The sequence below is a fragment of the Macaca mulatta genome, chromosome 14, assembly GCF_049350105.2.
Source record: "Macaca mulatta isolate MMU2019108-1 chromosome 14, T2T-MMU8v2.0, whole genome shotgun sequence".
NCBI lineage: Eukaryota > Metazoa > Chordata > Mammalia > Primates > Cercopithecidae > Macaca > Macaca mulatta.
The window spans coordinates 43134934-43154777 of NC_133419.1; the positions used below are offsets into that span (position 1 = coordinate 43134934).

A 19844-nucleotide genomic window follows, 5' to 3' on the forward strand; every position below is an offset into this window, starting at 1 on the left:
AGTGTATTTGGGACACATATTATTTTCTTTTAAATAGCAGCAGGAAACACAGTGATTGTAGATTATGGAAAAATAGGGGCTCGAAAAATATGTAACCAAGATTCTGGTCTTTAAAGGAAAGCACTTCCATTTTCACATGAAAAAAGTGAGGTACCAAAAAGTTAAACAACTCAGTTAAGAACATACAGCTGGTTTGTCAGCTAAGCATTCTAATACATAGACTTCTTCCCCCACACACCAATACAATGATTGTCAATATAATTAATTAAAAGGGGCCATGTGAAGAAAAGTTAATCTAATAAAACAATCACTCATAAGACCTCAATCTTAATATAAATACTATGTTAATTTTTATATATCACTTAGGATCATTTCAATGTCTATACATTTATATACAAAACCCACAGCATACACACTATTTTCCTTTTTGAACTTAGTTTAATGTTATTATGCCTTGGATTTGTTTCAAAATAATTTAGTGACACAAAGGAGTATGAGTATGAATGAAACAAGATTGTCCATGAATTAAAAATGATTAATTCTGAGTGATGGGTTCATCCATGTGGTTCATTATACATTTCTATCTACATTTGAAAGTGTTTGAAAATTTTCATATATATACATTCATATATATGTATTTATATACATGTATGTATATTAGAGACAAGTAGTTTATGTCATTTATATGTTGCAGAATACTTTAAAGGCAAATTAAACTATGATTATATGAGAAGAAACCTATGGCAGTGTGTCCATTGAGATATGCTGCCCATTTCACAGTATTCTAGTCTACCTTGGTCACTGGATTCAATTTCCTGTGTTTACACATAGCTTCAAATTCTGGTCTCAGCTGAAGCTGCTGCTGTTCCTCTTCAAAGTCCACCAGGTCCCACTCATATTCCAGTCTGGCTTGTCGTTGTTTCCAAAACTCCAAAAATAAGGTGACTACAGGTAAACAAATATATATATTAAAAAAGATATAAAAAAAAGTTAAAAACTTTTTCAACTTTTCCCTTTAATCGCTTTGGTTGCAGGATGGTTCACATGTTTCAGGTGGCTATTGTTTCACTGTTGTGTTTGATTAAAACTTCATCAATTATTAATGTTGGCATAATATTGTGTATCCGATAACACACTGAAAAAAAACTCATACAAAAATTTAAATTAATTTCTTGGTCAGTGGTCCAAGCAAGAATTATTTTCAGACATATTAATAGATTTCTTCATTCAGATAATTTGAAGTAATATTTAAAATTAGCTTTTTATTAACACTGAATTTTTTTTTGCATGTATCTTTTATCTTTTATGGAAATCATTTAAGTCATTGTACTGCTTTCTCAGGCTTAGGGAAATATACCTAGGAAGCATAAAAGTCAATCCCCAGCACAATTACTCTCTCTTTTAAAATACATATATTATGTATACACACAAAACTTCAGCTTTCTTTTCATGTCTTTATTTGAGTCTCCTTCTGTCACCCAGGCTGGTCTCAAACCTCTGGCCTCTAGTGATCCTTCCACCTCAGCCCCCCCCGAGTGCTGGAATTATCAACTTTCAATTGAAGAATATATATTTACAGAAAAGTACACAAAATATAAAAGTACAATTCAAAAAACATTACAAAATAAATATACCCATATAATCAGCACCAATATAAAAAATATTCCATTACAAATGGATTTACATAAATGGTATACAACTGATAGTTTTTCGTGTCAAGCTTTTTTTTTTTTTTTTGGTTCAACTTTGTTGCTGTGTGCAGTGAAAATTCATTTATTTTCATTGCTGCATAGTATTCAACTGTATGGTTAAATTGCAATTCTGGTTATATATTCTTGGACTGACAGACATTTGAGTTGTTTCCAGATACCTGCTATTACACATAGTGTTGCTGTGAACATTCTTGTAATCTACTGGTGTGCATATACATGCCTTTCTATTGGGATATACTTAGGAAGAGAATACTAACATCTCCAATATGAACTTATGATTTTATCATCTATAAAAGATTCAACTTTCTGACTCACTACCTTTTAAACAATGTAAAGAACTATGGATATCCATACATTTTTTAAAATCCTAATTATATTTTTATCATTGTAGTCATTTAATTGCTGTCTCAGCTTCCAAAATATATTTTTCCAGTGCAAATATATCTATCTTCTGACTGTTGGTTTTTTGTTTATTTGCTCATGTATACATTGGCTTATGTTTTCCTTTGCTCATTATTTAAACTTTAAAGAAATAGTTAAACATTTATTAAGTGGGAAGAACACTGTAGACTAACTACTTAACAATTTTAAAGTGTACAATTAATTATTGTGGACCATTAGCACAATGTTGTACAGACCTTATTCATCTTGCTTAATTGAAACTTTAAAGTATGCTTACTGATTAATAACTGCTCATTTCCTAATCCTCCAACCCCTGGTAACCACAATTCCACTCTTTGATTCCATGAGTTTGGCTATTTTAGATACCTCATATAACTCCTCCAGTCAAAAAGTAATTCAGCCCTCCTCTGTACTCCCTCAGCATTTACAATGCACTTCTATGAAAGTAGACTTCAGATTCTTTCCCAATTAGATTGTGACTTTCTTAACCATAGGTTATATTTCATTCACTTATTCATACTATCATTTAACACTGGTTGTGAATTTCATGAGGCAGAAACTTTTACTCTATTAATTTCATTACTGCTGTATGCAGTAAATACATTGTTAGCAGGGAGAACAGTTTCCTGAACTTGGTACTGTTAAACATTTTAATATTTGCTTGTTTGTTTATACCACAACAGGACAACTACCATTAATTTTAGAAGCAGTATTTGGTTACCATGGCTATGCAAGAGATTGGATGTCATATACATAATGCTAAAACTTTTAAATACACTAAGCATTTAAAATTTTTTGTCTCAAAGTTTGTTAATGCTGAAGTAGAAATAAGAAAGTTGGCTGACATAGAAGGGATTTTGAGATAAATTAATGATGGTACAAAATAGCTAGCAAAAAGAGTACTGTAAGGAAAGAGAAATGATATGGACTAAAACCAAAATTGTTCCCATGATTTCTATGGACTTTTGTGATTATAAGTATATAGGAATCACAGGATTCACATATTTCCTGAAAAGGATTTCAGGAAATTAAAGAGACCCTTGGTTTGGGCCTTACATTTTATGCCTAAATAGGAATTGACCTTTTTTATTTTTAAGAAGAAATACAATTAGCACTTAAATTATTCATTGATGCAACATATATTTGAATACATACCATATGCCTAGCCCTGGAACTATGGAGATGAAAGCCATGGTGTTTGTACCAAAGGAGCAAGTAATCTAGTGATGAACCTGGCTTATACACAATGACAATCATGGAGGCATGTACACTAAAAATGTGTCTTACAATCAAGGACTATGTATGTGCATATTTAAATTCCTATTGCCTAGAATAGTACCTGTTCCAGGGTAGAAACTTTAAAAACTAGTTGCTGAATTATATTAAAGTATAAATAGAATGAAATCATTAAATTTCTGAAATAAAGCATAGGTGAACATCTTACATTATCTCTGAGTGGGAAAGGTGTTCTAAAGAAACACAAAAACAAGAAAAACCATAAGGAAAGTTTTATGACCAGTAATATATATTAAAATGTCCATTGACTATGAATGAGATCAAATGTAAATTACAAACTGAAAAAAATATTTGCAATTTCTGTGGCAGACAAAGGATTACTGTACTTATACAAAAGTACCTGTGAATTATAAAAATAAATTAAATACTTCAAACATCAAGGAGAGCCAATGGTCAGTAAATATTAAAAACGTGAGCAGTCTCACTTGTGATTAAGTAACTGCAAATAGTGCTGTGATAGTGCTGTGGGGTGCTCCACACACACCCACTCTTCTATTTATGATGTAATATAAGGCAGGTGTTGGTGCACAATTTCTCTCCATGGAAACAATGGAAAATTCTCACAATGCATTTGTTTTAATCATGCACCTATCATTCATTTTCGATTCCAAGTAAGGAGAGGTAGGATTTGGCAGCCTCATGATAAATAGATGTATATACAACAACTTACAAAAACTGGGGTTGCTGTTAAACCATTAATAAGATTTCTAGATTCTTTGTTCTCTTTGAATCTAGGGTGCTCTCTTCAGACCACAGCAGCCAAGCAGAAATGAGAGAAATCCATAAATCCCTCTGCTTTGCACAAATACCTAAAAATTTTGATGTTATTTGCCTGGATAATGCAGCCCTTGCCCAGTTTTTTGTATTTTTTGTTTTTTGTTTTTTGTTTTTGAGATGGAGTCTTGCTTTGTCCCCCAGGCTGGAGTGCAGTGGTGTGATCTGGGTTCACTGCATGCAGCTCCACCTCTCGAGTTCACGCCATTCTCCTGCTTCAGCCTCCCGAGTAGCTAGGACTACAGGCGCCTGCCACCACACCCGGCTAATTTTTTTTGATATTTTTTAGTAGAGACGGGGTTTCACCATGTTAGCCAGAATGGTCTCGATCTCCTGACCTTGTGATCCGCCCACCTGGCCTCCCAAAGTGCTGGGATTATAGGCGTGAGCCACCGCACCAGGCCACCCTTGCCCAGTTTTGAATGGCACATATTTGTGTTTGTTAGAGGTGTTTTTTAATTGAGAAAAATGTCTAATTTACACCCACGAATTCCAAGTTTTGTGATATATTTTAGACCAGTCTTTAGGTCTCTTCTAACAAAGTTATTCTTACAGAACATATTTTCCTTGCTAATGATAGGAAAAACTTCATGACACTTTAACTTTCCAAATGAAACGGAAAATATGAAGTCCTGGGCAGGGCATTTTCAAAATTAAGGGAAATTCCACTTTATATGAAGGTTTTTAATGAATGAATGTGGAAGTGGAAACTATAACTTGACAATTTAGATGAAATAAATGTTCATTAGTCCTCAAGTTTTTGATCCTTGTTCCAGTTTGTATACATGACTCAATGTCTTCCAGCCACAAAATATTTGTTTACTCTCTCCTGAATTAAGTACTTTTTGAGCCTGTTTTTAACATGGCACTGAAAGACAGTGAGAAATTAATGTATTTGATGTTTCAAAAATTATGAGAAATGAGAAATGAGCTGATGTTTAATAGAGACCTTTGTGGACCAAGAACCAATGGCCACTAATATGCACTCCATCACTGTATTAATGCTAACAAAGACCCAATGATCTAAAACCACATTTGGTATGTAAGATATTTCATCTGTCATATGTTATATGGAGACAAAACAACACATTAATAGGAAGAAAGCTGTTTCTTTATGGGACTATTTACTCACCCCAAATTCCCATGAATATTGCAAAGAACACTGTTGACTCATTATCAAACAAATGGGAGAACTGTAAAAATAACAATAACAATAACACAAAGATAATTTAGTACTAAATGTAATGAAAAGGAGGAAAATTCAAAGCCTTTTCAAGATATTACAATGTATACATACCTTTGAAGCCAAACACGTACTATTTAGTCTCCAATAATCACACACTTGATCGCAGAGTGGGCACATGATCATCTGACCACCAATCTCAGGGTCACAGATTTCAGTGCTGCAAGAGGAACAGCCAAGTTACTGAAAAGTGATAGGCGTTTAGGTAAAAGTCCAAGCTGTTCTTATTAGAACAACTACTTATATAACTTCTCACATATAATAGAGGGGGCAATCAAGCAGCAATTTCTATAGTGGGTCAAGTCATGCTTTGAGGAGTAGACTTTTCAGAGCCCATCATTAAAAACAGATTTTCCATAAAGCACCAGGTGAGAGGCTACTGTTATGTTTGAGTAGTTTTTGGAAAACATCAATTATCTGCTGCTATAAGGAAACATTCTGAAGGAAACACCAGGGAAAGAATAACAACAGCTTCGTTTGGCACAAGATAAAGACGTTTTCTCTATCTGGGCAACTCAGGTGCACTTACCTGCTTGTGTTATCTTCCATTGATAATAAACCATAAATAAAACAAGCTAAGCCAACTACAGCTGCAAAGAATAGCATTTCTGTGTAAAATCCAAGAAAGACAAAATAGATACCAATTTTTTCTCCATAATAATTCCTGTTGAAAAGAGTAAAAACAGAATCAGAATATGGAAGAATGTTATAGTACAGAGAGCCTTGATTTTTTATTCAGACAGGCATATATTCTAATTTTGGCTCCATTGCTTTCTAGACATATAATTTTGGTGAAGTTACTCAACTCTTTAAACTTCAGTTTCCATATCATTATCATGTTTTAACACAAGATAGTACTTATTCCATAGTGAAAGGGCTGATACAAGGATTAAAAGGGATAACGGATATAAGTAGAAAGTCAATTAAATGGAATTTAAATTTACAATTTAAATAAGATAATTTGGAAAGCCTCTGTATTATAAAGATAATTTAAATGGTCTTTAAATAAACTACAGAATATTCTACAATGTAATTTCTAGGAATGAACTTAACAAATCAAAACCATATCCAAAATCTGCATGGACTTTTGCTTTATCCCTCTTTCTAAAACTGAAAACATTTCTCTGACCACATTGTAGGTACACATTTCCATCTTTCTCCAAGTCTGAATCTTGGAAGTTTACAGGATTATAACATAGGTAGCAGGCCAAGGAATTAAACATGACTACTTTAGCAAAATTCTATGAAATATGGAGCTCAGCTCTTGGTTTTCAAAGAACTGAAAAGTGACAGCATTTATTGGCACAACCTTTTAATTCTCGCAACCGAGTATTTTGTTTTTAACCGAGTACCCCATTTAGCAATGAGAGAAAGTAGTTTTCTCCTCCTCAGAAAGTCAGGTTTTCTTGTTATTGTTGCTGTTTAACCTGATTAATCCTCCTCCTTGTTCATATAGATCCCAGCTCACCAAATCTGTGAGTCTTTCCACAGTTTCCTAGGCAAAAAGATGTGATACCTTTTGTGTTCTAGTAGCGTGCTATATGATTCTATGAAAGTACTTAATATTAAATTGTAATTTATATATATGCTCAACAAGAACACATATCTGAACATAACAGTTATAAATGTTTTTTCACAATGATATTTTAAAATATATTTATCATATACAATATTAATTTTATTGAACCTCCCACTCTTCATATTTCAACACTCTTAAAATAAGCAGATATCTTTCTGCTTATCCTGTCTTTTTTCATGCTTTTCAGTGATGATGAACATTTTTGCATTGTTAATTTCCCTAATTTGGTTTTCCAGATCACTATAAACTTTAAATTAAATTACAATGCTATAATATTCCCCTGTTAATCTGCCATTCACAACTTCCTTAGCTTACTCATACTTAGAGTGAATGAACTTTGTTTCTCCCAGTTTTTTGCTGAAAAATGTAGAAAATACTGTGATAGTACATAACATCAAAATCAGAAAAAAGTACAAACATATATTTTATGAAATTTACTGTTTACCATGTCTATTTTAATGTTTTAAAAATTACAGAATCAATGTTATTAGAAATATAATATCAACATTATTGCTATAGACTTAAACATTCTTTAATAATTCATAAGGAAACTGGATATTTCAACAACCTTAGTTTTAAAGTACTACTTTTTTCTCCTTTTTGATTGTCACAATTCTTATTCCTTCAGCATAAAAAATAAAATCCCTCAAGAACTCTAGACCTGTCAAAAAGAGAAACTGCTGAGAATTTACTAAATGAAATCAGGCAAGTATTTATTACATGTGGAAATATACAAATTATTTTACTAAATTTTGGACTTGGGTGTCTAACAGTAACAGATTAACACTAAATAATCTTTCAGGATCTCAGAAAGCAAGAGATATTTATTAGACTTGCAATATGGTTAAAATGTATACATTATTGAAATCACATTTAATATTTAATTTAAACTATCTTGTTGGTCATAACTAAGAAAATAAGAGAAATCTAATAACATGAGACACTATAAAAGCTCAAATATAGGGAGAGACTTCTTTTGAGTATTATTTTTTAGAAAAATATGCCATATATTTAAATCTATGATCTTTTTTAACCTGTCCATTTTACTTACTAGACTTTCAACTGATTGTGGCACTGCACCATCTAATATAGCATCTGATAGGTAGAAGAGATTCAGTAATATTGGTTGCAAGATACTGTGTGAGGGGACTGCCCTCATTTTGTATTTCCAAGATGTACTACTTAGTCGAAAACATAGTAAATAATCAAAAGAATGATGATAGAATTAAATTGAATACAATCTTGAGAAATCAATCAATAAATGCAAACTTTATTTCTAAAGTGATTTATTTTTACAATGAATCCATAAACATCTGAGAAACTTAGCTTCAGTATTATCCTCACATTGTAATAACATTATCCGTACCACACTGTATTTAGTCTATGCTATTTAGTATGTGGCAGTATTTCAATTTTATTTCTAAGCGTTAACATACAACATATGGATATCAAAAAACGTTACATGAAGTGTAAGCTGGAAGGAAAAAAATGAGCTGATAGACCTGATGTGCCAGTGATCAGTCTTCAATTTTATATGCTCTATCAGCCCATTTTTTTCAATCTTGGCATTGCCATCTTCCCCAAAATTATTATCTAATGTGACAAAATTATCTGTGCTCAAAAGGCAGAAAAGCCAGTTCCAGATATCTGGACACGAAAGTGATGTCTGATGTAGACGTAACATGAAATATGTGAAATCTAGGAACTCAGATTCCTATAAACTGTATCTCTTTCTAGACACCCTATCATGCTGTCTTCCTTATTTTTATCCTCCGTATCCAACAATCCATTAGGTCCAATGAATTCTGTCATAAAAATATTTTTCTAATTCATAGTCTCCTCTCCTTCCCGTTGCCAATGCCTTGAAAAGACTTCTAATATTTATTGCTGAACAATTTTAACAACCTCCTTACTTCCCTGAGTTCAATCTTATATCCATCTAAATTATCTTTTGTTTCCAATAAAATGATGTTTCTAAAGTAAAAACTGAGCAATATCCTTTTCTTCCTTCAAAGCTTCATCTTTTTACTTCAGCATTATCCTTCAGGATTTTGTTCCTGGTAAACATTCAAATCTCCTTTGCCGACACTCCTACATGAAGAACTAAACACACAGTGCTCTTGTGTGTTCTCTTTGCCTGAGATATTCTTACCTAACTTCTTTACCTACTATCCTGCTACTTATCTTTCAAGACATAGTTCAAGAATGAACACTGTGAAGCTTTCCTAGAGGTTGTCATGAAGATAGGTGCTTTTCCCTCTGTATTTTGTTTGGAGTATTACTGTGCTGTAACTAATATGCATTTGTGTGTGTTCCTGCAAACAAATTCATGTTAGGAAACCACAATCTGATTATCTTTGTAGGCACAGTATCTTACTTGATATGTAGTGATGCTTAATAAAGTCTCATTAAAATAAATGTGTAAATTGTAATTATGCATCTATGAATAAATTCTTTCTTTTCTTTTTTTCTTCTTGAAACAGGGTCTCACTCCGTTGTACTAGGCTGGAGTGTAGTGGTGTGATCTCTGCTCATTGCAACTTCTGCTTCTCGGGTTCAAGCAATTCTACTGCCTCAGCCTCCCAAGTAGCTAACAGGTATGTGTGCCACCACACTGGGGTAATTTTTGTATTATTATTATTATTTTTAAAAATAGAGACGGGGTTTCACCATGTTGACCAGGATCGTCTCAAACTCCTGACCTAAACTGATGTGCCTGCCTTGGCCTTCCAAAGTGCTGAGATTACAGGCAAATTCTTTCTATGTTAAGAATATTTTAACTTTTACCAGGTCTACCCATAAAACCTTTACTAAAACCCATGAAATCAACAAGGAGAGGAAAAAAAATCCAAACTCAATACAGGCCTTCAGTATTATGACACAGAACATCATGATCATCAAATTACCTGTAAGTAAGGAAATAAACACAACTTCAACACCTGCTACTACAAACCTAAGATACAGGAGAGAGGTGGGGATGTTTAAGAAATTATAGGGGAAAAATGTAAAGTAGGGTGGGAAACATAAAGAAATACAGCTAAAATAACGCCTAGAGAAAAGTTTAACTAAATCCCCTAATGCAGAATATATGTTGGGATTTGGTCATTTGTAATCTATAAGAAACAATCTGAAAAGAGCAGGACTGGAAGTGGCAGCCTGAGAAAAGCAATATTTCTTGAGAAGAATCAGATACAAAGAGAAGACTGGTACTCCTTGGAGGAGTGGCAGTAAACAGAAAAAAAGGAAATAAGAGAGGAGAGTTGGAATGGGTGCAGCACACCAACATGGCACAAGTATACATATGTATCAAACCTGCACGTTATGCACATGTACCCTAGAATTTAAAGTATAATAATAATAATAATAATAAAAAGAAAAAAGAAAACCTGCAAAAAAAAAAAAAAAGTAGTTTGTCCAAGGTCATAACTAGAGGGTAAGGAATTAGGAAAAGAAGGAGAAGGGACAGAAATGAGGAAGGGAACAGAGGGAGAAAATTACTTTTCAGGAAACAATCTTGTTCAATATTTATCACAATATTCCTTTCTGTAAATGGGATTTCTTGTAAAACAAATACTACTTTTCCACTAACTTCTTTTATTGTAAAATTAAAAACAATTCTTTAAAAAAATAACCCATGGCCAGGCGCGGTGGCTCACACCTGTAATCCCAGCACTTTGTGAGGCCAAGGTGGGTGAATCACGAGGTCAGGGGTTCAAAATCAGCCTGACCAATACGGTGAAACCCTGTCCTTACTAAAAATACAAAAATTAGCCAGCTCTGGTTGTGTGCAAAAACAAAAACAAAAACAAAAACAAACAAACAAAACCTACAACAGCATAATTGAAAACCCTGAGGCAAGGGCTAAATTAAAAGGCCAAGAGCTAGATTAAGAGGCTCACCAGGCTTTGAGGACATTATATAGAACCTTCTTACTTCTGGATCTCCTGGTTACTGTCAACATCTTGCCCGGATTACTGACCATCTACAATGGAACTTTTCTGATACCTCAACTCAGCTAAGTTTTGGAACATACAGCCATGGAGAGACTGTAAAATGCATTTTTGATGGCAGGTGCTTTAATCGTGCTAACCTAAAGATTCCACAGGTTTAAGATATGTTATGTGAAAACAAGTAAGTACCTTATTTTGAGGTTCTATAAGGTCAAACTCTGTAAAATTAAATGCTAGTTAAAAGGAAAAAAAAAAAAAAAAGAAATGAAAGAAATAGGCTTCGCAGGGCAAGGGAAGATGGGTGCCCACAGCTCTGAGACTCACAGGAAGCTTCAGGTCCAGCACACACAGAAACAGATTCTCCCTCACTCCCATTCACCAGGTTGAGCATTCCTCATCTGAAAATTCAAAATACAAAATTCTCCAAAATCTAAAACTTTTTGAGTGCCAACATGATGCCACAAGTAAAAAATGCTACCCCTGACCTCATGCAATGAGCCAGAGTCAAAACACAGGCACACAATGATGAAAATGACATTTTTAACACTGCAGAAAATGTGTCTACAGACAATATTTTGAGAATGTGTGATGGACTAACAGAGAAGGGCATTCTAGTGCTAGAAACTCTGTTCATAAATTAAAAACAAATTGAAATATGTAGACCACATCCACAAAAAAATGTAAAACAAAAACAAAGTCAAAAATGTGAAGTAAATTATTTAGTTTGATAATTCTCCCCAAATAACATGAAATTGAATAATACTGTAATAAAAACCTAAAAACGGAGTGAACTCTTCTCAAATAAATATTTGCTGATACAAGAAAACCCCAGAAACATAAAAACTAAAAAAAGGAATAGAGAAGAGTGGAAAGATATAAAACAAAAATTGATTGAACACCAGAGATAAGTAGAGCAAATTATAAATCGTATCAGATCATATCAGAAGTAATACTGAAATTAGCAAGTAACAAAGGTAATACAGACAGAGTGCCAGTGATCAGAAGGGGCTCTCCCAGGATCCCGAAGCATACCAGGAAGGAGAGAGGGTCATCTCTCTTTTCACCCCACCACAGAGCACTGCTGTGAACAGGCAGAAATACTGAAGCGCTGCAAGGCGGAGCCTATTTGCTGGCTCTTACTCCTAAGTGCCATCTACTGGATAATAGCCCAAATTACAACACCAAAAACACTGCCAATATACAAAACTGTGAAACTCAAGGCAAGAATCCTGCCACAAAGACCCTGTACAGAGCCTTGGCTCTCTGAAAATACCCAGTAATGAAGCCAATTGATTATACTTAACTTACACTACAGTTAATGGAACACCAGCCCTCTCAGGCGAAAAAGATTCAGTGCAAGAACTCTGGAAAATCAAAAAGTCAGTGTCCCCTTATCTCCAAATGAACTTCTCAGCAATGGTTCTTAACTAGATGGTAACGACAGAAATGACAGACATAGAATTCAGAATCTAGATGGAAATGACACTCACTGAGAATCAAGAAAAAGTTAAAACCCAATCCAGTAATCCAGAAATCCAGTAAAACAATCTGAGAGCTGAAAGATGAAATAGCCATTTTAGGAAAAAACAAAACTGAACTTCTGGAAAGGAAGCAATCACTACAAGGATTTCATAATATGGTAGGAAGTATTAATATCAGAATAGACCAAGCTGAGGAAGAATCTTAGAGCTCAAAAACCAGTTCTTCAAATCAACTGAGCCAGACAAAGGTGAAAAAACAAACAAAAAAAAGAACGAAACCTCCAAGAAATTTAGAATTATATGAAGAGACCAAACTTATGATTTATTGGCATTCCTGAGACAGGAAAGTAAACAATCTGGAAAAAATATTTGAGGATATAGTCTATAAAAATGTCCCCAATCCCACCAGAAATTGATACACAAATTTAAGAAAGATGGAGAACCCTAATGAGACACTATATCCCCAAGGCACACAGTCATCAGACTCACCAAGTTCAACACAAACAAAAAAAATTTAAAGGCAGCTAGAGAGAAGGGTCAGATTACATACAAATGGAAGCCCATCAGGCTAGCAGCAGACCTGTCAGCAGAAATCTTACAAGTCAGAAGATATTGGAAGCCTATTTGTAGCATCCTTAAAGAAAAGAAATTCTAACCAAGAATTTCATATCCCAACAAACTAAGCTTCCTAAGTGAAGGAGAAATAAAATCCTTCTTAGACAAGCAAATTCTGAGATAGCTTTTTACCACTCTACAAGGCTTACAAGAGGTCCTTAAGGAGTACTAAACATGGAATGAAAGAACAATACCTGCCATCACAAAACACAGTTAAACACATAGTCCAGAGACACTATAAAGAGACTATACAATCAAGTCCACAAAACAACAAGCTAACAACGTGATGACAAGATCAAAATCTCACATATTAATACTAACACTGGATATAAATTGTCGAAACACTGCATGTAAAAGACATAGAGTGGCAAGCTGGATAAAAACACAAGACCCAACTGTCTGCTGTCTTTAAGAGACCCGTCTCATGTATAATGACACTCACAGGTTCAAAGTAAAGGGATGGAGAAAGATCTACCATCTAAATGGAAAACAAAAACAACAGGAGTCTCTATTCTATCAGATGAAACAGACTTTAAACCAACAAGAATTAAGAAGGGCAAAGAAGGCCATTACATAACTATAAAGGGCTCAATTCAACAAGAAGACTTAACTATCCTAAATATATATGTACACAACAATGGAGCACCCATGTTTATAAAACAAGCCCTTCTTAACCTATAAAAACACTTAGAGAGCCACATAATAGTAGTGGGAGACTTCAGCATCCCACTGACAGCATTAGACAGATCACTGATGCAGAAAACTAGCAAAATAATTCTGGATTAAACTCAACACTGGACCAATTGGACCTAATAGGCATCTACAGAGCACTAACCAATCACATAATATATATTCTCATCTTCTCAGAGATCACATGTTTAGTCATAAAGCAAATCTCAATAAATTTAAAAAGACAAAATCATATCAAGCACACACTCAGACCACAGTGCTTTAAAAATAGAAATCAATACCAACATATCTCAAATCTGTACCAATACATGGAAATTAAACAACTTGCTCCTGAATAACTCCTGAGTATAAAACCAAATTAAGGCACAAATCAAACAATTCTTTGAAATTAATAAAAATAAGATCCAACTTACCAAAATCTTTGGGATGCTGTTAACGCAGTGCTAAGAGGAAAGTTTACAGCTCTAATATGCCTCAATTAAGTAGTAAGAAAGACTTCAAAATAACAATCTAAAATTCCACCTAGAGGGACTAGAGAATAAGAACAAACCAACTCCAAAGCTAGCAGAAGAAACAACTAAAATTATAGAAGAATTGAACTAAGTTGAGACATAAAAATCTATACACAAGATCAATGAAACCAAGAATTGGTTCCTCAAAAGAATAAACAAGATATATCACTAGCTATATTAACAAAGAAAAAAAGGAGATCCAAATAAGTCTAATGAGAAATGACAATGATGATATTATAACTAATCCTATAGAAATCAAAAATCCTCCAATACTGTTATGAAAAATTCTATTCACATAAATTAGAAAATCTTGAGGAAATGAATAAATTCCTGGAAACACAAAAGCTCCCAAGATTAAACTAGGAAGAAAGTAAAAACCCGAACAGACCATTATAAGTTTTGAAATTTAATCATTAATTTAAATATCTACCAACCAAAAAATTCCCTAGACCAGATGAATTCACACCCAAATACCAGCAGACATACAAAGAAGAACCGGTAGCAACCCTGCTGAAACTATTCCAAAAACTCAAAAAGGAAAAGCTTCTCTATAACTCATTCTACGAAACCAGCACCAGCCTGATACCAAAATCTGATAGAGACACAACAACCAAAAAGAGACAATGTCAGGCCAATATCCCTGATGAATATAGACACAAAAGTTGTCAACAAAATACTAGTAAACCAAATCCAGGAGCACATCAAAAAGTTAATACATCACGATCAAACTGGCATTATTCCTGAGATACGAGCCTGATTCAACAAGTGCAAATAAGTAAATGTGACTCACCACATAAATAGAATTATGAGGAAAAACGATTAACATATGATCATCTCAATAAATGCAGAAAAAACTTTTGATAAAATTCAGCATCCCTTTCCATTCATGATAAAAAAGACCCTCAATAGTCTTGGTATTGAATGAACATACCTCAAAATAATAAGAGCCATCTATGATAAACCCACAACCAACATCATACTGAATGGGCAAAAGCTGGAATCATTCCCCTTGAGAAATGAAATAAAACAAAGATGTCCACTGTTGTCACTCCTATTGAACATAGTACTTAAGTCCTAGCCAGAGGAATCAGACAAGAGAAAAAAAAATTAAAGGCATCCAAATAGGAAAAGAAGAAGAAAAGCTATCTCTCTTTGTTGACAAATGATTCTATACCTAGAAAGCCCTAAAGACTCCACCAAAAGTCTCCTAGACTTCATAAATGACAGATAAGAGACTTCAGTAAAGTTTCAGGACCCAAAAGCAATGAACAAAAGTGAGTAGCATTTCTATCTGTCAATAATGTTCAAGTTGAAAAGTCAAATCAAGAACACAATTCCATTTTCAATAGCCACAAAAATGAAATATCTAGGAATACAGCTAATCCAGGAGGTAAAAGATCTCTACAAGGAAAACTACAAAACACTGATGAAAGAAATCAGAGATTAAACAAATAAACAAAACAACATTCCTTGCTCATGGATTAGAAGAATCAGTATAATTAAAATGGCCATACTGCCCAAAGCAATTTACAAATTCAATGTTATTCCTATCAAACTACCAATGACATTTTTCACAGAGTTAGAAAAAGCTATTCTAACATTAACATAGAACCATAAAAATGGCCAAATAGCCAAAGCAATCCTAACCAAAAAGAACACAGCTGGAAGCATCACACTACCTGGCTTCAAACTATGCTATAAGGCTGCAGTAAGCAAAATAGTGTGGTACTGGTAGAGAAGCAGACACATAGACCAATAGAACTAAACAGAGAAATCGGAAATGAAGCTGCACACCTCCTACCATCTGGTCTTCAACAAAGCTGGCAAAAACAAGCAATGGGGAATGGATTCTGTATTCAATAAATGGTACTGGGATAACTGACTAGCAATACACAGAAGAATAAAACTTGGACCCTTATCTTTCACCATGTAGAAAAATAACTCAAGATGGAATAGAGTTTTAAATGTAAGACCTCAAACTATAAAAATCCTAGAAGAAAACCTAAGAAATATCTTTCTCTACATCGGCCTGGGTAAATAATTTTTGGCTAAGTCACCAAAAGTAAGTGCAACAACAAAAAAAATTGACAAGTGGGACCTAATTAAACTGAAGAGCTTCTGCACAACAAAAGAAACTATCAATAGAGTAAACAATCTACAGTATAGGACAAAACATTCACAAACTACACATCCAACAAAGGTCTAATATCCAGAATCTATGAGGAACTTGAACAAATCAACAAGCAATATCCAAATAACCACATTAAAAAATTGACAAAAGACATGAACAGACACTTCTCAAAAGACGTACAAGCAGCCAACAAACATATAAAAAATGCTCATCATCACTAATCCAGAGAAATGCAAATCAAAACTGCAATTAGATGCCATCTCATACCAGTCAGAATGACTATTATTAAAAAGTCAAGAAATATCAGATGCTGGTGAGATTGTGGAGAAAAGAGAACATTTATACACTGTTGATGTGAATGAAAATTAATTCAGCCACCGTGGAAAACAGTTTGGAGCTTCTGCAAAGAACTTAAAACAGAGCTATCATTTGACCCAACAATCTCATTACTGAGTATATACTCAAAGCAATATAAATTGTTCTACCAAAAAGACGCATGCACCCATATGTCCATCGCAGCACTATTCACAATAGCAAAGACATGGTATCAACCTAGGTGCCCTTTAATGGTGGAGTAATAAAATGTGGTATATATAAACCAAGGAATACTACACAACTGTCAAAAAGAATAAAATTATGTCCTTTGCAACAACATGCATGCAGCTGGAGGCCATTATCCTAAGCAAATTAATAAGAGAACAGAAAACCAAATGTTGCATGTTCCCCCTTGTAAGTAGGAGCTAAATATTGAATACACATAGACATAAGGATGACTACGATATACACTGGTGACTACTAGAGGAGGTAGTATGGGAGAGGGGTGTGGGTTAAAAAACTCCCTATTTGTTACTATGCTCACTACTCGGGTGGCAGGATCTGTAACCCAAACGTTAGCATCATGCAATATATCCACATAAAAAACATGCATGTATACCCCCGAATCTAAAATTAAAAAGTTGAAATTATATTTAAAAATTGGGACAGCCTAATGTTTTTCAATAGAAAAACCAATAAATGAATTATGAAAAATTTACAATAAGGTATTCTGTGTTCCACTAAATAGTATCAGACAGATCTTTGTGTATTCATAGAAAGATATCAGTAATATACTATTTAGTGAATACAGAAAAATCTTAGCATGAAAGAGAAGAGAAAGATGCCATTGCTCTCAGGAAAAAAAAAAAAAAGTTTCTCTGCTTTTTTATACATAAAAACAAAAATAGGACTAAATCAATATTATCCAAATCAAGTCTAGTTATTTTTGTGGAGTTTGATGAAGGTAGAATTTCACTTAAAACTTTGTTAATCTCCTAATTATTTGAAATGTTTTTGATAAATATTTTAGTTTCATAACTTAAAGTATTAAATGATTATTATTCAAAACAGTTAAAATAATGATTCAAGAAGGAGTTAGCATGATTTATCAAAAGCCCCAGTTTATAAACTGACTAACTGACATTTATTTTTCAAAATGTGTCCTCTAGTTTCACTTAAACATACTGTTGAGATAACATTTCAATTGATTTGGATGGATCCATTCAAATCAGTCTCATGAAACAGATACTGTGATGCTGTGTAAGCATAGCAATGCAAGTATAAATCACCAAGTAAAAAACACTGCCTATAGTAGCAAGAGATCTCTAATCTAATAGCTCATTGAATAAAATCACAGAAGTCTCCTAATATCCTGTATGCTTGTAGTATTGCTATGCTTTAAAGCAATAACCTGCAACCATAGTCTTCTTGCTTAGCTAATGAAACTGTCTAAAGGATTGAGGTCATAGAACAAATGTCGTCACAGCTCACTGAAAGCATACACACAAACATCAATACACAACCTTTGTCTTATGTTCCAAATTTCTAGACTTCAGGAGAAACAAAAACTAATATGTACTAAACACTAAGTGCTAGTCCCTATGCTAAAAAGTAGTAATATCGCTATTCCCATTTTACAGATAGTATAGATACTATAACTACCATGCTAAAAAGTAGTAATATTGTTATTCCTATTTTCATAATGGTTAAGTAACTTGACCAAATTCATATAACTTTCAAGAGGCAGAACTTGGATGAGAATTCAGCCTAGTTAAATGCTAAGGTCTAACCTCTTAACCACTATACGATCTCTGTTGTATTTCATCAATTTAGCAACAAAATTTTCCTAAATGAATTGCTAATTGATAGTGTAGATATGAAACCAAGAAGTTGTGAAATGTAGTGGGTGAAAATAGTAGTTAAATAAAACAGAATATTATGCCATTGTGAATAAAAATCACATTATCAAGTTTTAATTGGTCTGATCCTATGTATGAAACTTACTTAATCAAGTCTAATGGCTGCTCCTTGTAGAAATAGGAAAATCGAGCCCAATTCTGGTGAAGTATGTATCTTTCATTGGTGGGATTGGGAGGTTCTGATGGCTTCCAATATTGACCCTGCAGATATTCAAGAGGAGGGTACATAAAAGATGAAGCAAAAGACAAAGGTGAAGTAAATAAACACTGCTGTTCTAAGAAGGTTAGTAAACAAGGGTATGTTTTCTTTTACTTTTAGATTTCATATTCAATTGATATGAAATTATTTCACAAACTATAATAATATTTATTTATTAAATTATCACACAAAGATATCTCAAAATACAAGTAAAAGTGTAAGACTTTGGCTTTACTCAAGCTATTCTTTCACGTGGAATGCCCTTTCTTCTCTGCTCAAATCCTAATGCAATATTCCAGGCCCAGAGAGCCATATCACTATATAACTAGACAGGACTTTAGAAATGGGCTAACACTTTTTTTATAGATGAAAAAAGTAAACCTCAAGGAACGTTAAGCAATGAATCCAAGGTCATACTGCTATTATGGGAAGAGACTCCTGTTCTGTCCTTTCTTATAGCCACTTGCCAAAGAACTTAAAATATTACAAAAAACTTTAGCATTTAAGGGGCTCAGTATTGCTTCATGCATAAGCTCTTCTCCCATTGTTAGATACCGACTAATATTATTTATATATTTTCATGGCCTAGCAAAGTATTGTGTACACTGTGGCTGTTTAAGACATTTTGTTTTCACCGTAGACAAATGAACTGCTGAAGGCAGCACTGAATAGATATCCAGTTTAAAATTTAGCACATGTGAAAATATATATATGATAAGGCGTTAAATTTTGCATCACCAAGATTCCAACCTTTTTCTTCTTCTGTAGGTAATTCAACTGAATCTTAAGAAATTAAACAACCAAAAAAGCAGCCTATGTGGGTATTTTGAAAAATGATTCTGTAAAGCACATAAGGGAAAATCCAGTACCTAATGTTGCATTCAGAAGAAAAGAAAGATTAAAAAGTAAAATCAATAGTAAGTTATAGCTATCTCTAGTGACAGCTCAGTGACATTGCATTTCCAATGAGCCTATATGACTCTACTGAAAAGCTACATGTATAGTTTAAAACTGGTGATGACTGAA

At 33.6% G+C, this 19844-nt stretch overlaps 1 protein-coding gene across 8 annotated transcripts in view; it reads right to left on the reverse strand.

Moving 5' to 3' along the window:
• The window catches only part of ANO5 (anoctamin 5), a 100108-nt gene that overhangs the window by 33106 nt on the left and 47158 nt on the right, over nucleotides 1-19844 (reverse strand). For all 8 annotated transcript variants that reach the window (XM_077964826.1, XM_077964824.1, XM_077964825.1 and 5 more), the window contains 5 exons: nucleotides 18705-18820; nucleotides 5957-6091; nucleotides 5482-5587; nucleotides 5317-5377; nucleotides 794-945 (listed from right to left, as the gene is read on the reverse strand). In XM_077964826.1, coding sequence (XP_077820952.1) covers nucleotides 794-945; nucleotides 5317-5377; nucleotides 5482-5587; nucleotides 5957-6091; nucleotides 18705-18820 — 570 coding nt within the window. The remainder of the gene's footprint in view (nucleotides 1-793; nucleotides 946-5316; nucleotides 5378-5481; nucleotides 5588-5956; nucleotides 6092-18704; nucleotides 18821-19844) is intronic.